The 17,466-nt window shown below is 49.1% G+C and overlaps 1 protein-coding gene across 4 annotated transcripts in view; it reads right to left on the bottom strand.

The window, feature by feature from the left end:
• Rps6ka2 (ribosomal protein S6 kinase A2) overlaps nt 1-17,466 on the bottom strand; it is a 252,979-nt gene that overhangs the window by 120,848 nt on the left and 114,665 nt on the right. Inside the window, exon 1 of one of the 4 annotated variants that reach the window (XM_057761331.1) lies at nt 10,871-11,190. The exons of the other annotated variants lie outside the window; for them this stretch is intronic. Coding sequence (XP_057617314.1) covers nt 10,871-10,969 — 99 coding nt within the window. The 5' untranslated portion in view covers nt 10,970-11,190. Of the gene's footprint in view, nt 1-10,870; nt 11,191-17,466 lie in introns of those variants that run through there. 4 annotated transcript variants of the gene reach the window in all.

Consider the following 17,466-nt stretch of genomic DNA (forward strand, 5'->3'; position numbering starts at 1 on the left):
GGAGAGGGCAGAGGGCCGTTCCACAGCTGGAGTACAGCTTGCATCCTGACCCCAGACAGTTCCTACCTTATTCCTGCCACTGAACTCCAGCAGGAAACACTGGCACTGTTCATTGTTGCCTAATTCCAGACTTTCAGTTAAACACTGCCTCTCAGAGGGTCCACCTACTAAGAGACAAGCATTCACCTTGCAACCTTGCAACCCTTCCATGTACAGCGGAGAGCACAGCCTCCCCTCATGAGCCTGCATGTCGGGCTGTTTTGACTTGATGCAAATATGTGGTCCTGAGGTTGCAAGAGGAGAGCGGACCCAAGAGGAATCAGATTTGTGACAAAGGGAGAAGAAAAAAACCACTGTAAGATGTCTGAAGTTGTCAGACACGCTGCCTCTGCTTCTTTCTAACTGAGAGAAGAACTGGACAAAAGTCATGCTGGACAGAACTACTGACCCTGGAAGTTCATAAAGTCATGCCCTTCCTGTCTAAACATGTTGGTGGGGGGCAGTGTGACCTCTGCCAGGACAGGGGCGTAAGGGTAGAGAACACTGGATTTGAAGTGAGTGGGAGGAGGCTCCAGAATAGACAGCAAATGCCTGCGCCCCTTTCTCAACTGTCATCTCCTGAATCACTAAGACCCACCAAAGTGCCCTGGACAAGCTGTGGACTCCAGAGGGATGCACCCAGCCACGAGCGGGTGCTCCGTCTGCAATGGCGACAGCATCGAAACCCTCCTACCCTGCTGCCTTCTAGCCTCAAACTCCAGACTCTGGCTTTCTGGTGCTTTCTGAAGGACAAATTGAGGAACTTAATGCCTTGGGAAGACCCACCGTGTATACACACCACACAGACTAAACTCTTCATGTAACCATTCCCACTCAGCCTAACAATGTAGCTTAAGTGGTGATGTTTTAACATGACCAGCCATGGAAGGATAATGCCAAGCCAGGGCTTGTATTGTGTGTCTCATGTGTGCACTACACCACAGCCATGGTATGTGAGTTTGGGAGCCATGGCTAGAGGAAGTGACGAAGCTTGACCACAGCCTACTAACCTGCCACACTGGCCCTTACTAGGTACCCAGCATGCTTGACCATAGCCTACTAACCTGCCACACTGGCCTTTACTAGGTACCCACCATGCCTGCTACACAGATCACTCCACTGCCTCCCATTTCAACCCTCTAAGGCAGGGGCTGCTATTTTTACAGTGCAAGGAACTGGAGCTCAGTTGGTATTACTGGTGACCTTGCTGAAGTCACAGAAGTATATCAGAGCAAGGACTTCGGTGGTCTGTCCCCAAAGCTGACACGCATCATCACCACAGTGTCATAAAACACAGAAGGCTGCTCAACTATCACAGAAGGACACAGATGTGGGGGTCACTGCCCATCACTACCCAGACCCCATCACAGAAGGACGATACAGATGTGGGGGTCACTGCCCATCGCTACTCAGGCCCCATCACAGAAGGACACAGATGTGGGGTCACTGCCCACGCTACTCGGGCCCCATCACAGAAGGACACAGATGTGGGGTCACTGCCCACGCTACTCGGGCCCCATCACAGAAGGACGATACAGATGTGGGGGTCACTGCCCATCATACCGAGGCTCCACCACAGAAGGACGATACAGATGTGAGAAATCACTGTGTCCAACTACTCAGCAAGCTGTGTCCCCGGCCCCACTCCTTCCAAGCCAGGACCCTGCCAACTGAATCACTTCCTGTCCAGCAGTTGTCATCACAGCTCACCATGGCCCCTTGGCGGTTGCAGGGAGCTCCTTGAACAGATGAACAACTGCTCCTACACTGGAGTCCTGTGGGGATGACCCGGGTGACCGTCTCAGAGGAAAGATGAACAGGTTAGACAGATGGACCAGACTGGGATTGGGAGCAGGAGTAGGGAAGGAGAACGAAACTCATGAGCAGGGAGAGGCTGTGTTTGCTCTCTGCAGATTGACACACACACCTCTCCCACACACACAATGACCACGGCAGGTTTGTTCTGACATACAGCCCTTCCTTCTCACATCACTTGCCAGCTTCATCAGGACCCACAGCACCATATTGTCAAAGGAGTGAGTAAGATATATTCATGATCTCTGACAGTCACTGAACACATCTGCACAGGATCTCTCTGCATGTCAACCTCAGGACAAACCACCAAGTGGGATGCCTCTTTTCACTTTTCTCTGGGGGTAGGTGTTGCAATCCTTCCACTGAGTCACACATCGAAACTCCTGAATTCTGCTTTGCTACATTTTACAAATATAACTCACAGGCCAGCGTGTGCTGCTGGGGCTCCCTGGGATGCAGACGGTCCACTGCCCCTGCTGCCGTCAGTCCAGGAGCTCAAAGGTCCAGTGTTCCACGGTGACAACTGACTAAACAGAATCCAAAAGCTGAAGGTGTTCTGAAAATAAACTTCCTTTTTCTGTTTTGTCTGTTTTTCTTTCCTTTCAATTAGCTTCAAAGTCAACCTAGCCACCAGAATCATTTACCAAAGTCTCGTGGACACCTCTGCAAGCCTGTCGTGAGTTACAGACACACCTGGTACCAGCCTTTCTGAGTTTCCTGCTTTGACAAAGAGCCTCTGGCTACCAGGGCCCACGTGAGCATGAATGGGTCTGGCAGCTCCTGCAAGGATCAGAGCCCAGCACTAAACTCCCCTATTCCACCTCCTCTCTCAGGGACCCTTCAGGCAGTTCCTCAACCCACTTAGCCACTTTCCTAACAAGCAGCTGTTTTGCCTTTTTTTGTGCTAATAAAGACATTGACTACAGGATACTCCAGATGTAAACATCAGCAGGCAGGATGTCATCTAACTTTCAGTCCTGAAAGGCCTGCTTGTCCTGGTCCAAAACACTCAAACTAACCCTCACTACAACCTTCCCAATAGAAGTCACTTCCCTTTCTATTATAAACTCAGCTACCCACTTAATAAGTAAAGGGCAAAGGCGCAGCCCATCCATGGCATCTGTCCAGACATGGCCGCCAATCTCGCAAAGCCTCAAGTTGCAGTGGGGATCACTTGACCACTTCAGCAGTTCTAGACCTGCATATGCCAGTGTCTATATAAAATCTAAAGATGCTCAGGCTTGCTTTCTGCAGGTTTTCAGCATCCTTGGCTTAGCTCTTCCCCAGTCCCACCCAGTGATGGCCTGCCTGCTCATTCCTGTTTGCTGTCTTAATCTCTTGAGTGTATGTATGTCTTTCCACCCAAGGAAACTAGAGAATTTCTACCAAGACTCCATCCTTTGCAATCCCTCAGCTTGGCCACACACACACACACACACACACACACACGCACAGAGAGAGAGAGACAGAGACAGAGACAGACAAAGAAAGGAGACCCGGACTGGACTTTAGCTCTGTCCAGCCAAAGATGGGCCTGGACCCAGACCCTCCTGCCTCCACCTTCCGAGTACTGGGATTATAGGCATGTTAGAGAGACCAAAGAGCAGGCCCGGGGCCTTAGGGGTGTTAGGCAAGCTCTCTGTCAGATGAGCTGCACTTCCAGCCCTAAATCTTCATTCTAAGGAAACTCAGCGTGGTTGTAACCTAGGAGAGCCAGTTCTCTGGTGACAGCACTCACCTGGGACAAATGTGTACTCAAATGGGGGACGGCAGAGGAAGCTGGCAAAGAGGAACCCTCAACAGAGGGTCTGGCTAGCATATGGGCACAGCCCCGTGGAATTCCACCGGGCCTAGGTCATCTCTGACTACGGAGGCTTAAGTACCATCACTATAAGATAAACTGCCTTTTTTGCAGATGAAGAGGCAGGTACTCCAAAGGATTAAGTGAGTGAGCCAGCTGAGACAGGAAAACAGGAAGTGTGAGGCGGGCTAGTGAGGCAGCTAGCCAGTGAGGGCCAGGCAAGCTCACGGCAGGTGTGCAGAGGCACAGCTGGCCCCAGGGGTGCAGAACTTCCTCTCCTGCTGGAAGTGCAGCTGCTGACAGAGCCTGAGGACCTTTGCAAGGGCTGGGGATTAAGCAGGATTCCATGACCAGTGGTATTGTTACTATGTCCTTTAGGAGACCTCAAGAAACTATGCAAATAACACCTAAACAAAGGCACACATCCCTGACGACCTGGCACACCGTGTCTTTCCTGCTTAGCAAGACACAGTGTGTGGTTCCTGCAGATTCAGCCCCTGAAGTCTCGTGGGAGGTCCTAACGTTATTTATAGTCACGCTACCATGGCATCATCCTCGTTCACTTATCAGTCAGCATAAGCACCTTCTTTTTTGTTGAAGGTGTTTTTTTGTTTGTTTTTAACTTTTTCTATTTTATTTTTTTTTACACAGTCTTTTCCTATTTTACATACCAATCCCAGTTCCCTCTCCTTCCTCTCCTCCTGTTTCCCCTACCTGACCCTCCCCATATCCCCTCCATTCCTCACAGACTGTGCGACCAACCTCCCATGGGGAGTCAACAAAATCTGTCAAATCTCTTGAGGCAGGACAAAGGCCCTCCTCCCAGAATCTGGACTGAGCAAGGTATCCCTCTACAGGTAATGGGCTATAAAAGCCAGTTCCTGCACTAGAAATAAATACTGGTTCCATGGCCAGCCAGTGGGCCCACAAACTGCCCCAGCCATACAACTGTCACCCACATTCAGAGGGCCTAGTTCAGGCCTGTGCAGGCTCCCCTGCTGTCAGTCCAGAGTCAGAGAGCTCACACTAGCTGGGGCCAGCTGTCTAAGCAGTACCTTCTGTAGCTGGGGGGTCACATATGATCAATTGAACACTGCCTACGTTTGCATCAGACCCAGTAGCTGTGAAGCCTACTTCATAGCGATCTCCTTGTGGTCAACTCAACAGCTTTGATAAGTGAAGTCTTATCCACAAACAGGATGACAGGAAAGAACGCAACAAAACTGTAAGTCAGTGTCGATCGTTCGGAGAATTCCTCGAATCAAAGCAGCTTTGCTTAGTCAACAGCACAGAGCCGTGCAGGAAAAATATATTTCTGGCTAAATTCCTAGGTGCCAACTCCATCTCACATGAACAAACTTATCTCCAGTTTTCCCCACCTCAACAGGGTGCACACGCTCTACTGGCAGACTCCAGAATACAGGGTTGAGGCTTAAAACACCAGCCGCCCGCACCTTCCCATGGCCCGCGAGCTGGATCCACAGCCTCCACATCCTCCCTGCCGCACAGGTCCTGGAGACTACACCACCATATCGGAGGAACTGGCATCCATCCATCACACTGAGCTACCGAGGTCAGACAGGACGACAGATGTCCTGTCTTTCACTTACTGCCCCTTTGTTTCTACTTCAGAGTGTGTGAAGAAAGAGCAAATGGTTGAACTTCTATTGAGTGGTGACCGCCAGTCAGCCTCTGGTCTCGTGGGAAGGGTGGTGATGGAGGCAGGGGAAGGAAAATGGGCAAAATCTCAAGAGTTTTGGTTGTATGTATTTTTGAATAAGCAAAAATATTTTGATAAGCGTCTTTGATGAAAATAAAAAGTATGTGGGGTGGGGGGAACACAACACTACAAAGACACATCCCAGACACAGTCACTGAAAGTAAGGAATTAGTTGTAGTGTCTAAGAAATACAATAAAGGGTAAATAGGCAAACGACCTTCACCAACATGAACCATTTTATTTATGGTCTTTCCTTCTTTCCTCCCTCCCTCCCTCCCTCCCTCCCTCCCTCCCTCCCTCTCTCCCTTCCTCCCTCCTTCCTTCCTTTCTTCTTTTCCTGGTTGTCAAAAGCCTAATACAACAAGGACTCCCAGAATTTCTTAGGTTCTTACTACTGTGAACAACTAGAAATTGCCTTCCTGGAAACTACCTAATCTAGAAGAAATTCTCTATTGATCACCAAGAATAAGAACTGTTCTTTGCGCCTCAGTTGGAATCTCCCTTAACATTTGCCCCCAGTCCCTTTTCTAACACTTATGTAATTGTGACACCATGATGTGGGATTTCCCTCTGTATGCTGTGAATACCATTGGTTAGTAAAGAAAACTGTCCTGGCCGGTTGATAGGGCAGAGTAGAACTGGGGGGGGGGGGCGGTGTACTAAACTGAATGCTGGGAGAAGGAAGGCAGAATCAGAGAGAAGCCATGGAACTGCCAGAGGGGAAAGATGCCAGCTACCAGCTGGAACCTCATGGCAAAATATAAAATAATGGAAATGGGTTAATTTTAGATGTAAAAGCTAGCAAGGAATATGCTTAAGCTATTGGCCAAACAGTATTGCAAATAATACAGTTTCTGTGTGATTATTTTGGGAGTCTGGGCAGCTGGGAACAAACACGCAGTGTCTCCTACAACATCATTATTTTTCTTTCTTTTTTTCTTCTTTAAAAACAGTTGAGCTATTACAATATCGTCATTTGAGAACACAGACGACCTTTGGTTATCTATGACCATGACAAACAAATAAATCAGCAACTGATCTAAGTCAATCACTTTAATCCATTGACTTAATACCACACCCCAAAAGTGGGCTTCTGTCGATTTCTTGGCCACTGTCACTAGATAGCAAGTTCATTTGAAGCAGAGACCATGGCTTTGTACCGTAACTGCTTAGCTCAGCATATGTGACACACCATAAGACTCTTTTTTTCTCAAGAATGAACAATGGGGCAAATAAATAAGTGAAAGCCACTCAACAGTTTATCACCACCCAAAATCTCACCCTTTTCTCCTTATTTCTCACTGACTATCTTTTGGTGAAAATGTCAGTTTCAGATGAAACGCTCCAAATAACGCATCAGCGATCTCCCTGGCCTTGTTAATACTGAGGAACTGGCCATTCTGTAGGCAAGCTGACTCTCCATATCAATACCTTTAGTGGATCAGATGAAATCTAACGTTTAGTAAATAACACCATCTTAAATTAAGTAAAAACCTTTACTGCCTCTGGAGAGAATGTAAACCAGGAGTACACACCTGCAGCACACCTTTGGGGTCTCTGGAGTACCTGCCTGCAGCACACCTTTGGGGTCTCTGGAGGATAAGCCTGTAGCACACCTCTGGGGTCTCTGGAGTATAAGCCTGCAGCACACCTTTGGGGTCTCTGGAGTACACGCCTGTAGCACACCTCTGGGGTCTCTGGAGTTTAAGCCTGCAGCACACCTTTGGGGTCTCTGGAGTACAAGCCTGTAGCACACCTTTGGGGTCTCTGGAGTACAAGCCTGCAGCACACTTTTGGGGTCTCTGGAGTATAAGCCTGCAGCACACCTTTGGGGTCTCGGACGGGGTTTCAGCAGCCCTCAAGCTCTCTGACTTGAAAACAGATACTGGAACATTTCTGTGCTCTAAGAGCCACCCCCGCTCAGGGCAAAGCGACCCACACGGGTAATGGATCCGTGGATAAGTGCAGCTGACTCACAGGCAGGCAGGCATGGTAAGAGGGGTTACACTATCCCTGCCAGAAGACGGAAACTCATCTGAGCAAATGCAGCCATCCTATCCTGTGGGCAGCTGACCTTCCCCTGGGCAGGCAGGAAGGGAACAGGAGCTTTTGGTTACCAGGCAAGGCCTGCACCACTGGGACAACAGTAGCCATGTAGTCAGTAGACAGCGGATGATAGGAAAACCACCAACAAACCTTGCCAATATCAACAACTAACAGTGACTGAGCAGTGATCACCAAGATTCTAAACTGTCTTTCCATACAGTCACTCACTAACTCCGGCATTATCTATCATTCCGTCTTGTAGCTCAGAAAGGGGCTTACAGAAGTTAATAGTCTTTCTAGTCCAAGGGGAGTGGGATTCTGAGTGCACATGATCAGATCCACATAGAACTATCTAAATTCCAGAAAAGGTTTTCAAGGAAAAAAAATTAGGCTTGGAAACACATTCCAAAATATTTCACTGGGTAATTACCTCTTAATAATGACGACAACTTTCTGTGTGCCTGAAAAACAGCAAACACCAATGGCTACACAGTCAGCAATGGCTAAAACTTGCTAACCACAGGCCCCGGCTCCTCCATGGGGGAGATTCTTTAGATCATCTCAGAAAAGCCTCCTGGGCCTCCATACCTTCATTTGTAGCTGGACCATGGGATGAAGCAGTGGTAACAGGCAACTCTGTAACTCTCAGTGCACGGCACCAGGACCCTGCAGCCAGAGCCTTCTTGGGAACAGAGTCTCTGGGGAGCTCTGGGGTCTGACATCTGTGCCCACAAAGGCTATGCAAGGCTGTGGGCTTCCTTTCAAGAGTCTCTGGAACACGTCTGCCCTCAGCGGCCCACCAGCTAGATCGCTTAGGTCAATGCCAATACAGAACAAAATATTTAAATGACCTTGATTTTAAGCAGAAATTCACAGTATGTTTTCACACGTGATGAGGTAACTTGGTCTCCACAGCCCCGAGTTTATCAAACACTATGTTCTAAAAACAAAATTAATTTTAAACCAAATATTATAATTTTTAACAAAGATAATACTATTTCAAACTTGAATTTGCTGTTAATTTCCTGCTTGTATCATTAGACTTTGAGTTGCAAAGACAAAGACTTTTAGTTTTTCTGTATATCCTAAAGCAATTTTCATGGAATGAGTTTCTTTTTGTACAGTGAATTCCCTTTTTCATTTGTCCGAAATGTAAATGCCCAACAATACTTAACGTACCATCCCTACTGACAGGCCTTCCTGATAAGTCTTACACTCTTGCTGGACTCTTCTGACCCATGGGTAACTCTCTATACACAAAGGACTGAAAAGGCACCTGGAGAAGTGTGAACGTTTGGGACTTACTAGACGAATGCACAGAACAATCTACGTAACACATTCCCAGGAACACAAGGAGCCTGAGGCCAGAACATCTTTCGCTGACATTATCTGGGATCTCACTGTCCAGAAACAGCCTGAACTCACCCCAGGTCCTTAGCAAACATCGACAGAAGAGTGGGCAAACTTTGAAGAAGACCCTTCATTCTCAGGGTCTTTCCCCTGTGCAACGGAAGAAGGATAGCAGAACAAACATCAGATGACAGGAAGCTGGGGGGGGGGGGATCTGTGCAGCACACACCTGTGCATCTTCACTAGCCTGTGCTGTAGCATGCAACACGGCATCAGGTGCATCCACGGGAGACATCACCTTACTGACGGAATACACTGCTTTTGTAGACACTTAAAACTGTCAAAATTTTACTCCTCCCCCCCTCTCGTGTGTGTGTGTGTGTGTGTGTGTGTATACAAGTGCAACAAGTGCATCACGGCGCCTGGGATGAAGTCAGAAGACTACTGTGGGATTCAGTCCCCTCCTGTCACCATGTGTCTCTGGGGATGGAACTCGGGTTGCCAGGCTTGGCAGTAAGCACCTTCACCTACTGAGCCATTTCTGCCCAACTTTCTCATCCCGTTGACCTGCACATCTACAGGTTTATATAGGGGCCTTAGAAATGGTATTTTCACACTGAAAACAAAACAAACAAACAAAACTTTCTTTTTTTGCTCCTGACATGCATACGCCTCGCCTGCCATTGTATTTTGGAGGCCTTTTTTATAGCCCAGTTTGTTCCTCTTTGTTGAATCAGCACACAGGCTTCTAGAACACTCAGGGCCCTTCAAGCACCCTGCAAATGGCACAAAGAGTTTGCTCACGGGATTTAATGGCAAAAGCAATGGCCCAGAGACAAGGAACAGCATGATAACCTTGGCATTGTGGTGAAACAGGAGATACAAACACATCTGATAGGAAGGTAAATACTTCTGCAATTTCTGTTCTTGTTGGCTAGATTCTGCAGAGTCCCAGAAAAATAAAGTTTGGCTTAATTTCTCTCTTCATTAGGTTTAAAGATCCCTCTCTAATACCATATAAATAATTGCAGTTGTCCAAAAGTCAGTGTTTTGCTCTCTGAGAGACACTCTAGGCCCTTTGATTCTGAACTGGAATTAAGCAAAAGAAACTTTTTAACAAGCAGTTCCTTGACACTTTCAGTACTATCCCTGGCTTTACTGAAAGAGCCCTGGATCACCACAGAGCCCCTTGCCTGAGACAAAGAAATCCAAAATGAAATCTGTGACATTGCTCCTAATGGAACAACCACACACACCCCAATTCCGTGGGCCAGCCCTGAAGCAGGGGCATCTGTGCCCCATGGAATCTCGAGGTCAGTTGCCAGCCTTCCTTCACACACTCCGCTTAAGCAGGTCACGGCTCTGCCATCTATGGACTCAACAATGTTGTCTGAACACTGGGGTGAGGAGAGAGCGTAGTGTTAAAATGAAAATCACCGTTAAAACACAGACGACAGGCTATGGACACCCACAGAAGAAAAGAAGAGGGACCCGCAAAGGTCAAGATTTTCCGGCGTCCTTCGTGTTTCAGAGCCAATCTAAAAGCCGAGGCTGCAGGGAATTGCATCAGGCACTCCACCTCCGAGCGTCAGAGTGCTCTTGCACGGAAGGAACCCTCTTTACTTGGTCAACTCTACACTGATCTCAGATACCCTGACCATCCACACAGTACCATACCCAAGACAGCACAGGCGGGCGCCGGGGGCTACAGAACTTGGGAATCGCGTGGAGCCTCCCAGAGAACCCCCACACCACGAGGCAACCCAGCTGCACGGGCCGCACCCCTCCTCAGGGGAGTGACCCCGAATCCTGTGCACACAGGAGTACTAGAGAGAAATTCTAGTAGATTTCAGCCGCAGCAAGGACTCGCTCTGTGCAGATGTTGTGAAGTGCCAACCAACATTTGGATCCGATTTGATAGGTTTTAATGACAACTGGACCAGTTTTCAAATAACTTCCCACGTCACACTCGGGTCTGGAGTGATGATGTACAGAACTGTGAGAAGGATTCCGGTGGCCAAACGCCCTCCGGGTTCCACATGCCCACGAGAGGTGAGGCGGGGACCCGCATCCTGCGCGCTCCCGGGGAGGGCCTTTACCTCAAGGCGACTCAGACTGGAGCTCTTGGAACGCGACTTCTTGCGCAGGTACACGGAGAAGAACCTGCGCACCGTGAACTTCTTCATGCTTAGCTCCATCGCCCCGCGCCCAGCTGCCAGGAGCCGCAGGGCCGGCGGGCGCGCATCCCTGGCGCATCCCAGGCCGGGCAGCGCGCGGGCGGGCACGCGCGCCGGGGAGCCCGACGCGGTGGCCCTGGGCGCGGATGCGGGCTGCGAGCACAAAAGGCAGGCCTCGCGGGCCACCGGGCCGGGCCCCAGGATCTCTCCCGCGTCGCCTTCGCCTCCGGCCAGGAGTACCAGCTCCCGGCAGTCCGCCCCGCCCATAGACTACGCCCAGCGCCGTGCCGACCAAACAGAGAGTGCTTCCGCGCCACGCCTACACGCCCACCCACCAATCAGTGTCCACAGCAGGCGCTCTTTCTCCTTCAGCCCCATAACCCACAGTGGACAACCCCACCCTCGACCCGCCCACCCCCACCAACTCCAATCAACTCGAGCCGTCCTGCCCAGGGGCGTCGTCCCCGTCACCGCCTCCAATCAGCGCCCGTTGCCCACTCCTCCTTCTCCTACAACTCCCGCCCTCCGAGAACGGCACAGTGCGGTGTCACCCCGCCTACCTCCCCGCCCACTGCCACGGCCGCCAATCAGCGCCCACGCCCTTGTGTGCCTAATCAGCCTCTCCTGCTTGAGGCGCGCGGCTCTGGTCCTGTCTCCGGTCTTGTCCGTCTGAGCTGTTGTTTTCTCCTCCGGACACTCCTGTCTACTTGGACCCCACAGTTTGGCATCATGCTTTTTTATTCGCAGAGCAAAACTTTAATGGCTAGAGACCAAGTGTGCTAGAAAAGCGCCCCAGGGGCTACTCTCATCCAGGGTCGCTCATCCAGCTGGGCCCTGCAGCCCCTTCTCTGAAAGCCATAGGAAGAAGACCCCGCCTGCATCTCGGTGTCAGCCGCCTTCCCCCTGCTCGCTCGCAGTGAGGACGCCTCACGTGGTCGGGGCCAGCAGCTGAGAACAAAGGCTCACATCCGCTCTCTGTGACCTCCGGCTCCATTTATAGACAATTATCCACACAGATGACTTATCAGGGCCAGCAGCAGGAACATCCTGAGGGGCAATCATAGCCTATTTTAACATAAGTCCAAGTGGTCTTCCTAGACACCCAAAAAGGAAGGCTGACTTAATAAAGTCCTGCACCCTGTGGCAGAGCGGTAGTGGACTGGAGAGATACACAGCAGCAGGCCTCCGGGGCAGCTAGGCCCTCCTCTGACCTAAGTTCAGTTCCCTTGGCCTGACTTCCATGGCGATGGCCACTCTGGGGAAAACAGCAGCGTGTCCCTCCTGCAGCCCACTAGGGTCACATTCAATACTTTCCCACGCCGCTGACTGGCGCGGGACACAGGAATCAGAAGATCCAACGTGCCAGACAGTCCGCCATGTCACGGAAAACACCACAGAGGCTACCTGGTCCAGAGTCAAGAGCCAGTCCTCTTTAGACAGGATTTGGGGGACCACTGTCGGACTGGTGTGTCCAGCACAAGGGTTTGAAGCCTCAGCAGAGGCAACACACACTGGTACAGACTTGACTTCTGTAGCCCTTTGGGGTGCCTGAGGGGACAGGGCCTGGTCCTTCCTTAAGAAGAAAGACTAGGGTCGGGGGAGTGCCCGGTCATAAACTACTATGGAGGAGCAGCTCCTGGGACTCCTGAATCAGGAGGCACTGGAGAGCTTAGGGCAGAGACTTCAGGGCACGTTAGTTCCCGGTTCCCCCATCACTGCAACTCTCACCCCAGGAACTGATCTTGGTCCTCTTTGTATTCTTGGGGCCCACTGAGTCATGCAAAAATGCCCCCAGGTCACTAGGTTCAAGAACTCACCACCTCTGAGAATGCTAGCAATTTAATAAGAAAATCTGGACAGCCAGGAAATCTCCAACACACTGAAAATGAAGTTGAAATGTAGGCAAGGCAAGCTACATTCCAGAGCTAGGGTGGAGGGTCGCAGCAACACCCAAGGAGAGCAAGAGTGTTCCACCTGTCTCCTGATGCTGCTGTGATGTTAAAGCTGGCTTGGAACCATGAGGGAACCACGCTTAAAATCTAGGAAATGTATGTTCCCTAATCATCCTCTTAGATTATCACATCAGCCAATTCTGGGTCAAACTTCTTTAAGAACTATTTCATTGGAAAATAACAAACCTCTTTACTAAGTTTTCTGTTATTTTTCAGCTGAGAAGAACAATATTTGGTATATTAAGCAAGATATTCATTCTTTGCTTAGTTGGTTTATCTAGATATGTCTAGTTATCAATTCTAAATTTTTATGAAAATTATTTAAAAGTTATTTCAATAGCCAGGACACTTATAGAATATCGTGGCAGAAACACACTGGAGTCGTAGCCGTAGGACAGGAGAATCATGAAGGTGAGTTAGCCCAGAAGGAGGACACGGAAGGCTCTCTCGGCCTCAGCACTGTGTTCTCTCTCTCTGAAGAACCACAGGCCAGGAAGAGCTATCAACACATGAGTACCCTGGGATCAGGGGCCCACACCAGCTTCTGAGGACAAAGGGAGGCAGAGCATGGCTTTTCAGACCAGGTATGGAGAGAAGGGTGGAGAAAGAAAACCCTATGCAAAGGCCCGGGGTGGAAGATGCTGACATCGCCTCATCGTGTGACCAAAGCAGGAGCTCCAAGAGTGATGGTTGGAAGACTGAGACATCATAAGAAGGAACGGATGGTACACGTAAGAACACACCTTCATTTTAGAGCATTTTCTTGGCAATGGAGTACAGAGTAGAACATCCGTGGAAAGCAGAAACTATACCAAGCTTTCTTGGACTGCCGGCCCCCAACTCACGACACAAAGACTTATTAATTATGAATGCTTGGCCTTAGTTTATGCTTGTTTCTGGCTTACTTTTTAATCTTAATTTAACCTGTTTCTTTTTATCTACATTTTGCCTTGGGGCCTTTTACCTTTCTTTCTGTTTTATTTCCTCACTTTCTCTGTGTCTGACCAACAGTTGCCTGGCTGGTTGAACCCTGGTCTCTCCCTCTCTTTTTCCTTCATTCTCTGGAACCTAGATTCCTCCTCCTACACATTCTCTCTGCCTGCCAGCCCTGCCTGTCCCTCTACTGTCTAGCTCTTGGCTGTTCAGCTTTATTAGACCAATCAGGTACCTTAGGCAGGCAAGGAGAAACAAATGCAACACATCTTTGCATAGTTAAATAAATGCAGCATAAACAAATGTAACAACCTTTACACAGTTAAAGTAACATTCCACAACATAAACAAATGTAGCAACCTTTACACAGTTAAAGTAACATTCCACAACATAAACAAATGTAGCAACCTTTACACAGTTAAAGTAATGTTCCGCAACAGGAAACAGTTTTTGTAAAAGAGCTTGGGGACAACCTGAGAGAATGACAGTGTCTGGGCAGAAAGTAAGATACAGAGGTCAAGGGCATGGACAGGAAGTATGTGAGGACAGAAGACAGCTCCTGGATACCTCCCCATCCCCAGACTCCACTGTCATTTCTCTCCCCCACTTCTTGGTGTCATTAGCCTAGAGGCAATCACTCAGGATATGCCTAGGAAATTCCCATGATTCCCTGCAAAGTCACAGTTTCAATGTCACTTGTGTCTGATCCCAAGTAACAGGAACATGAAAAATAAAGACGTCTGTGACTTTGAAGGGAGAAGAAAACAACTCTCAAACATGGGCATGTCACTTGGTTAAAGTCTGGGGTCTTTTTCACATTAAAATACCTCATTTCCTAAAAAAAAAAAATACAGAAAATAATATCTATAACCAAGAACTGAGACAATTTAAAAACTACAGAGAAAATCAAATCCAAATTTAAATAAGACCCATGATCACAAAAAAGAAAAAAAAATGTAGTATAATAGACCAACTGCTCTGGTGTGAACATCACGAGGTAGGAATTTATTTTTGTGACTTCCTAATTATTAATCATTTCTCCCCTGCATACATTAGGGAGGAGACACGATAATGAGGAGGCAATGATGGCTGCTCTGAGGAGATGCAGCACTATTCTCCCTGCGTGTCCATGTCAAGCCCGATGCCAAGAGGGCAGGTGGCCAAGGGTGTGACCACACAGTGCCCCTGCATGGTGAGAAAGCCCTGGGAGCCCCTGGGAGCCCCAGAAGCCTACAGTTCAGCCAAGAACAAGAGGCTTCACCAAGATAGCATCAAGCTTGCTGGATGACTGAGGAAATGCTGCAGGGCCAGGGAGCATGGTCCTAAAGCCCCCTCCATCTACTGAGGATGTACGCTGTGTGCTGTGTGGGGAAGGAAAGAGGGTGAAGGGTCCCTAGGCAGAGAGCTCTGGACAGTGTTTACACACAGGGACTTTGAGGAGCCCTAGAATCTTGACGGGAACCCACCCTGGAAAATCTAACTGTGAGCCTCTTCTATCAGTCGCTTTGTTCTGCCTTCCACTCCACCCCTGGACAGCTGACGCCTGTCCTCAGGCACCCTGAGCATACATCATACTGGAGCCGCGAGTTCTGTGTCAGATAAGAATGGTACTGTGCTCCCTACTAAAGGGGAGCCCCTACCTTCCTGCTCACAGAGCACTATCCCAACTCCTCACGATACCAAGGCCCTTGGGCCCCCTGCATCTTGCCTATCAGCAGGCCCAGTGCCAGGCTCAAGCTCCGACTTTCTTCTTGGTCTCTGGATATGTGGAGCTCAAAGGCCTTGGTCTTGGTAATCATGGGGGAACTAAGAAGTATCTCAAGAATTAGTGGCCCAGCCAGCCCTTCCCACATCTGTGTGAAATCACCATCGACAAAAGCTGAAAACATACAAGTTGTACCTGTGTCCTCAACACAAACAATCACAGACATTCTCTAAGACAGTGCTTTTCAACCTTCCTAATGCTGTGAGCCTAATACAGCGCCTCATGTTGTGATGACCCCCCAACCAAAAAAATCATTTTTGGTGCTACTTCATAACTATAATTTTGCGTTAAGTACCATAACGTAAATATCGGATAGGCAGGATATCTGACATGCGATCCCCCGCAAAAAGGGTCAGTCAATCCCCGAAGGGGTCATGACCCACAGACTGAGAATACTGTCCTGGAGAAAGTCAAGAAGTAAAGAATCCTTCAGACTTAGGACCAAGGAACACAGACATGCGGTCACTAACCCAAGATCACAAAGAAACCCCTATCAGTCCCTGGCAGCAAAGCCACGATCAGAAGAGTGGTGACTCAGCCAGTGGAGGTGTCTGATGCAGACAGCAAGATGACCAAATGTAATATGTTCAAGGAAATTAAAGCAAGATGTGCAAACATGATTACAGGCAGGAGGCCACAAACATGACTAATCAGATGTAAAACCAAGGGAGTAAAGATGTGACATCTGACACGAGCCAGATAGGGCCAACCGAAGTGTGCCGTTCATCAGAGGTGGATCAGACGTGGCGAGGCAGGGAAAGGGCGGATCTCCACAAGCAGACCTGCTTTGTGAGTGAGCAGCTACAGAGGGAAAAAAAGGCTCTTAATTTAGCTTTCTACACACTCTTGAGATCATATGACCCAACCCCTGCTGAAACTCTCTGAGTTTAAGACCAGGGCTCCTGTGTGGTCTTTTCCAGGCCCTACCACTGAAGCCTAACCACCCCTGATGTAGGAGTCGGCCCTAGCTTCCCAGCCTCTCGCTCGTCTCTAAAAGGTCCCTCAGGAGGGTCAGCTGGACTTGTGAGCATCTTCAGGCCCCTCCCCTTTGCCAGATACAGTCAGAACTGGATATAACTGTCACCACCTCCTGCCATCCTGTCACCAACTGACCAAGCTGCTAGGTACACCCACATCTCCCCACGCCTTCTAAACAGAGGTCACGCTCCTGAAGGTCACGGGCTCTGTGCCCTGCACGTTGGCATCATCTGCAAAGATGAGCTGCCAAGGCCCATGATGGGAAGGTCTGTGCCTCTGCCTGGGTTGTGCTCCCTGGTTTCCCTATGTCCGTCTTCCTTCCACCCCGTTTGGTGTCCTGTTTTCGGGGCTGTGTGGTATTGCCACTTTCTATGGTCTGGCCTACACCTCACGCTAACACTAACTAAACGACCTGATAAGCATCAGGCTTATTCTGTCCTGTTGTTTCCAGGGATTTACTTGCTATGGAGAGCTGTAGTTTACAATATGGCTTTATCTCTGCAACACGTTCCTCCGACAAACACAAAGGACCCCACTTTCCACAGTGAGGCCTGGCAACTGGTAAATAAGAGAAAAGGGACTTTTTCTCTCATGCCCCCACCCCAAACCTGGGCAGGAATTATAGAGGAACTGTGGGGAGGGAAGCAGGAAACAGGAAGCAGATTGAAACTATAGCAGGAAGGATCCTGTAACTTGAAAGGGAGGGGGGAGCTTTTCATAATAGAGAAGGCTAAGAAATCCGAAATGGGTTCAAAAGACAATGTAAAGCTCTTGCTAAGAATTTTTTTTTTGCTAGAGATTTTCATTATTTAAAAATATTTCATGGGTACCAACAGCACATCCATGAGGGACAGAAGCTCTGAAGGCCACAGAGTGGAGGGGGCTGGGGC

Source organism: Chionomys nivalis, chromosome 2 (genome assembly GCF_950005125.1).
Source record: "Chionomys nivalis chromosome 2, mChiNiv1.1, whole genome shotgun sequence".
Classification (NCBI taxonomy): Eukaryota; Metazoa; Chordata; class Mammalia; order Rodentia; family Cricetidae; genus Chionomys; species Chionomys nivalis.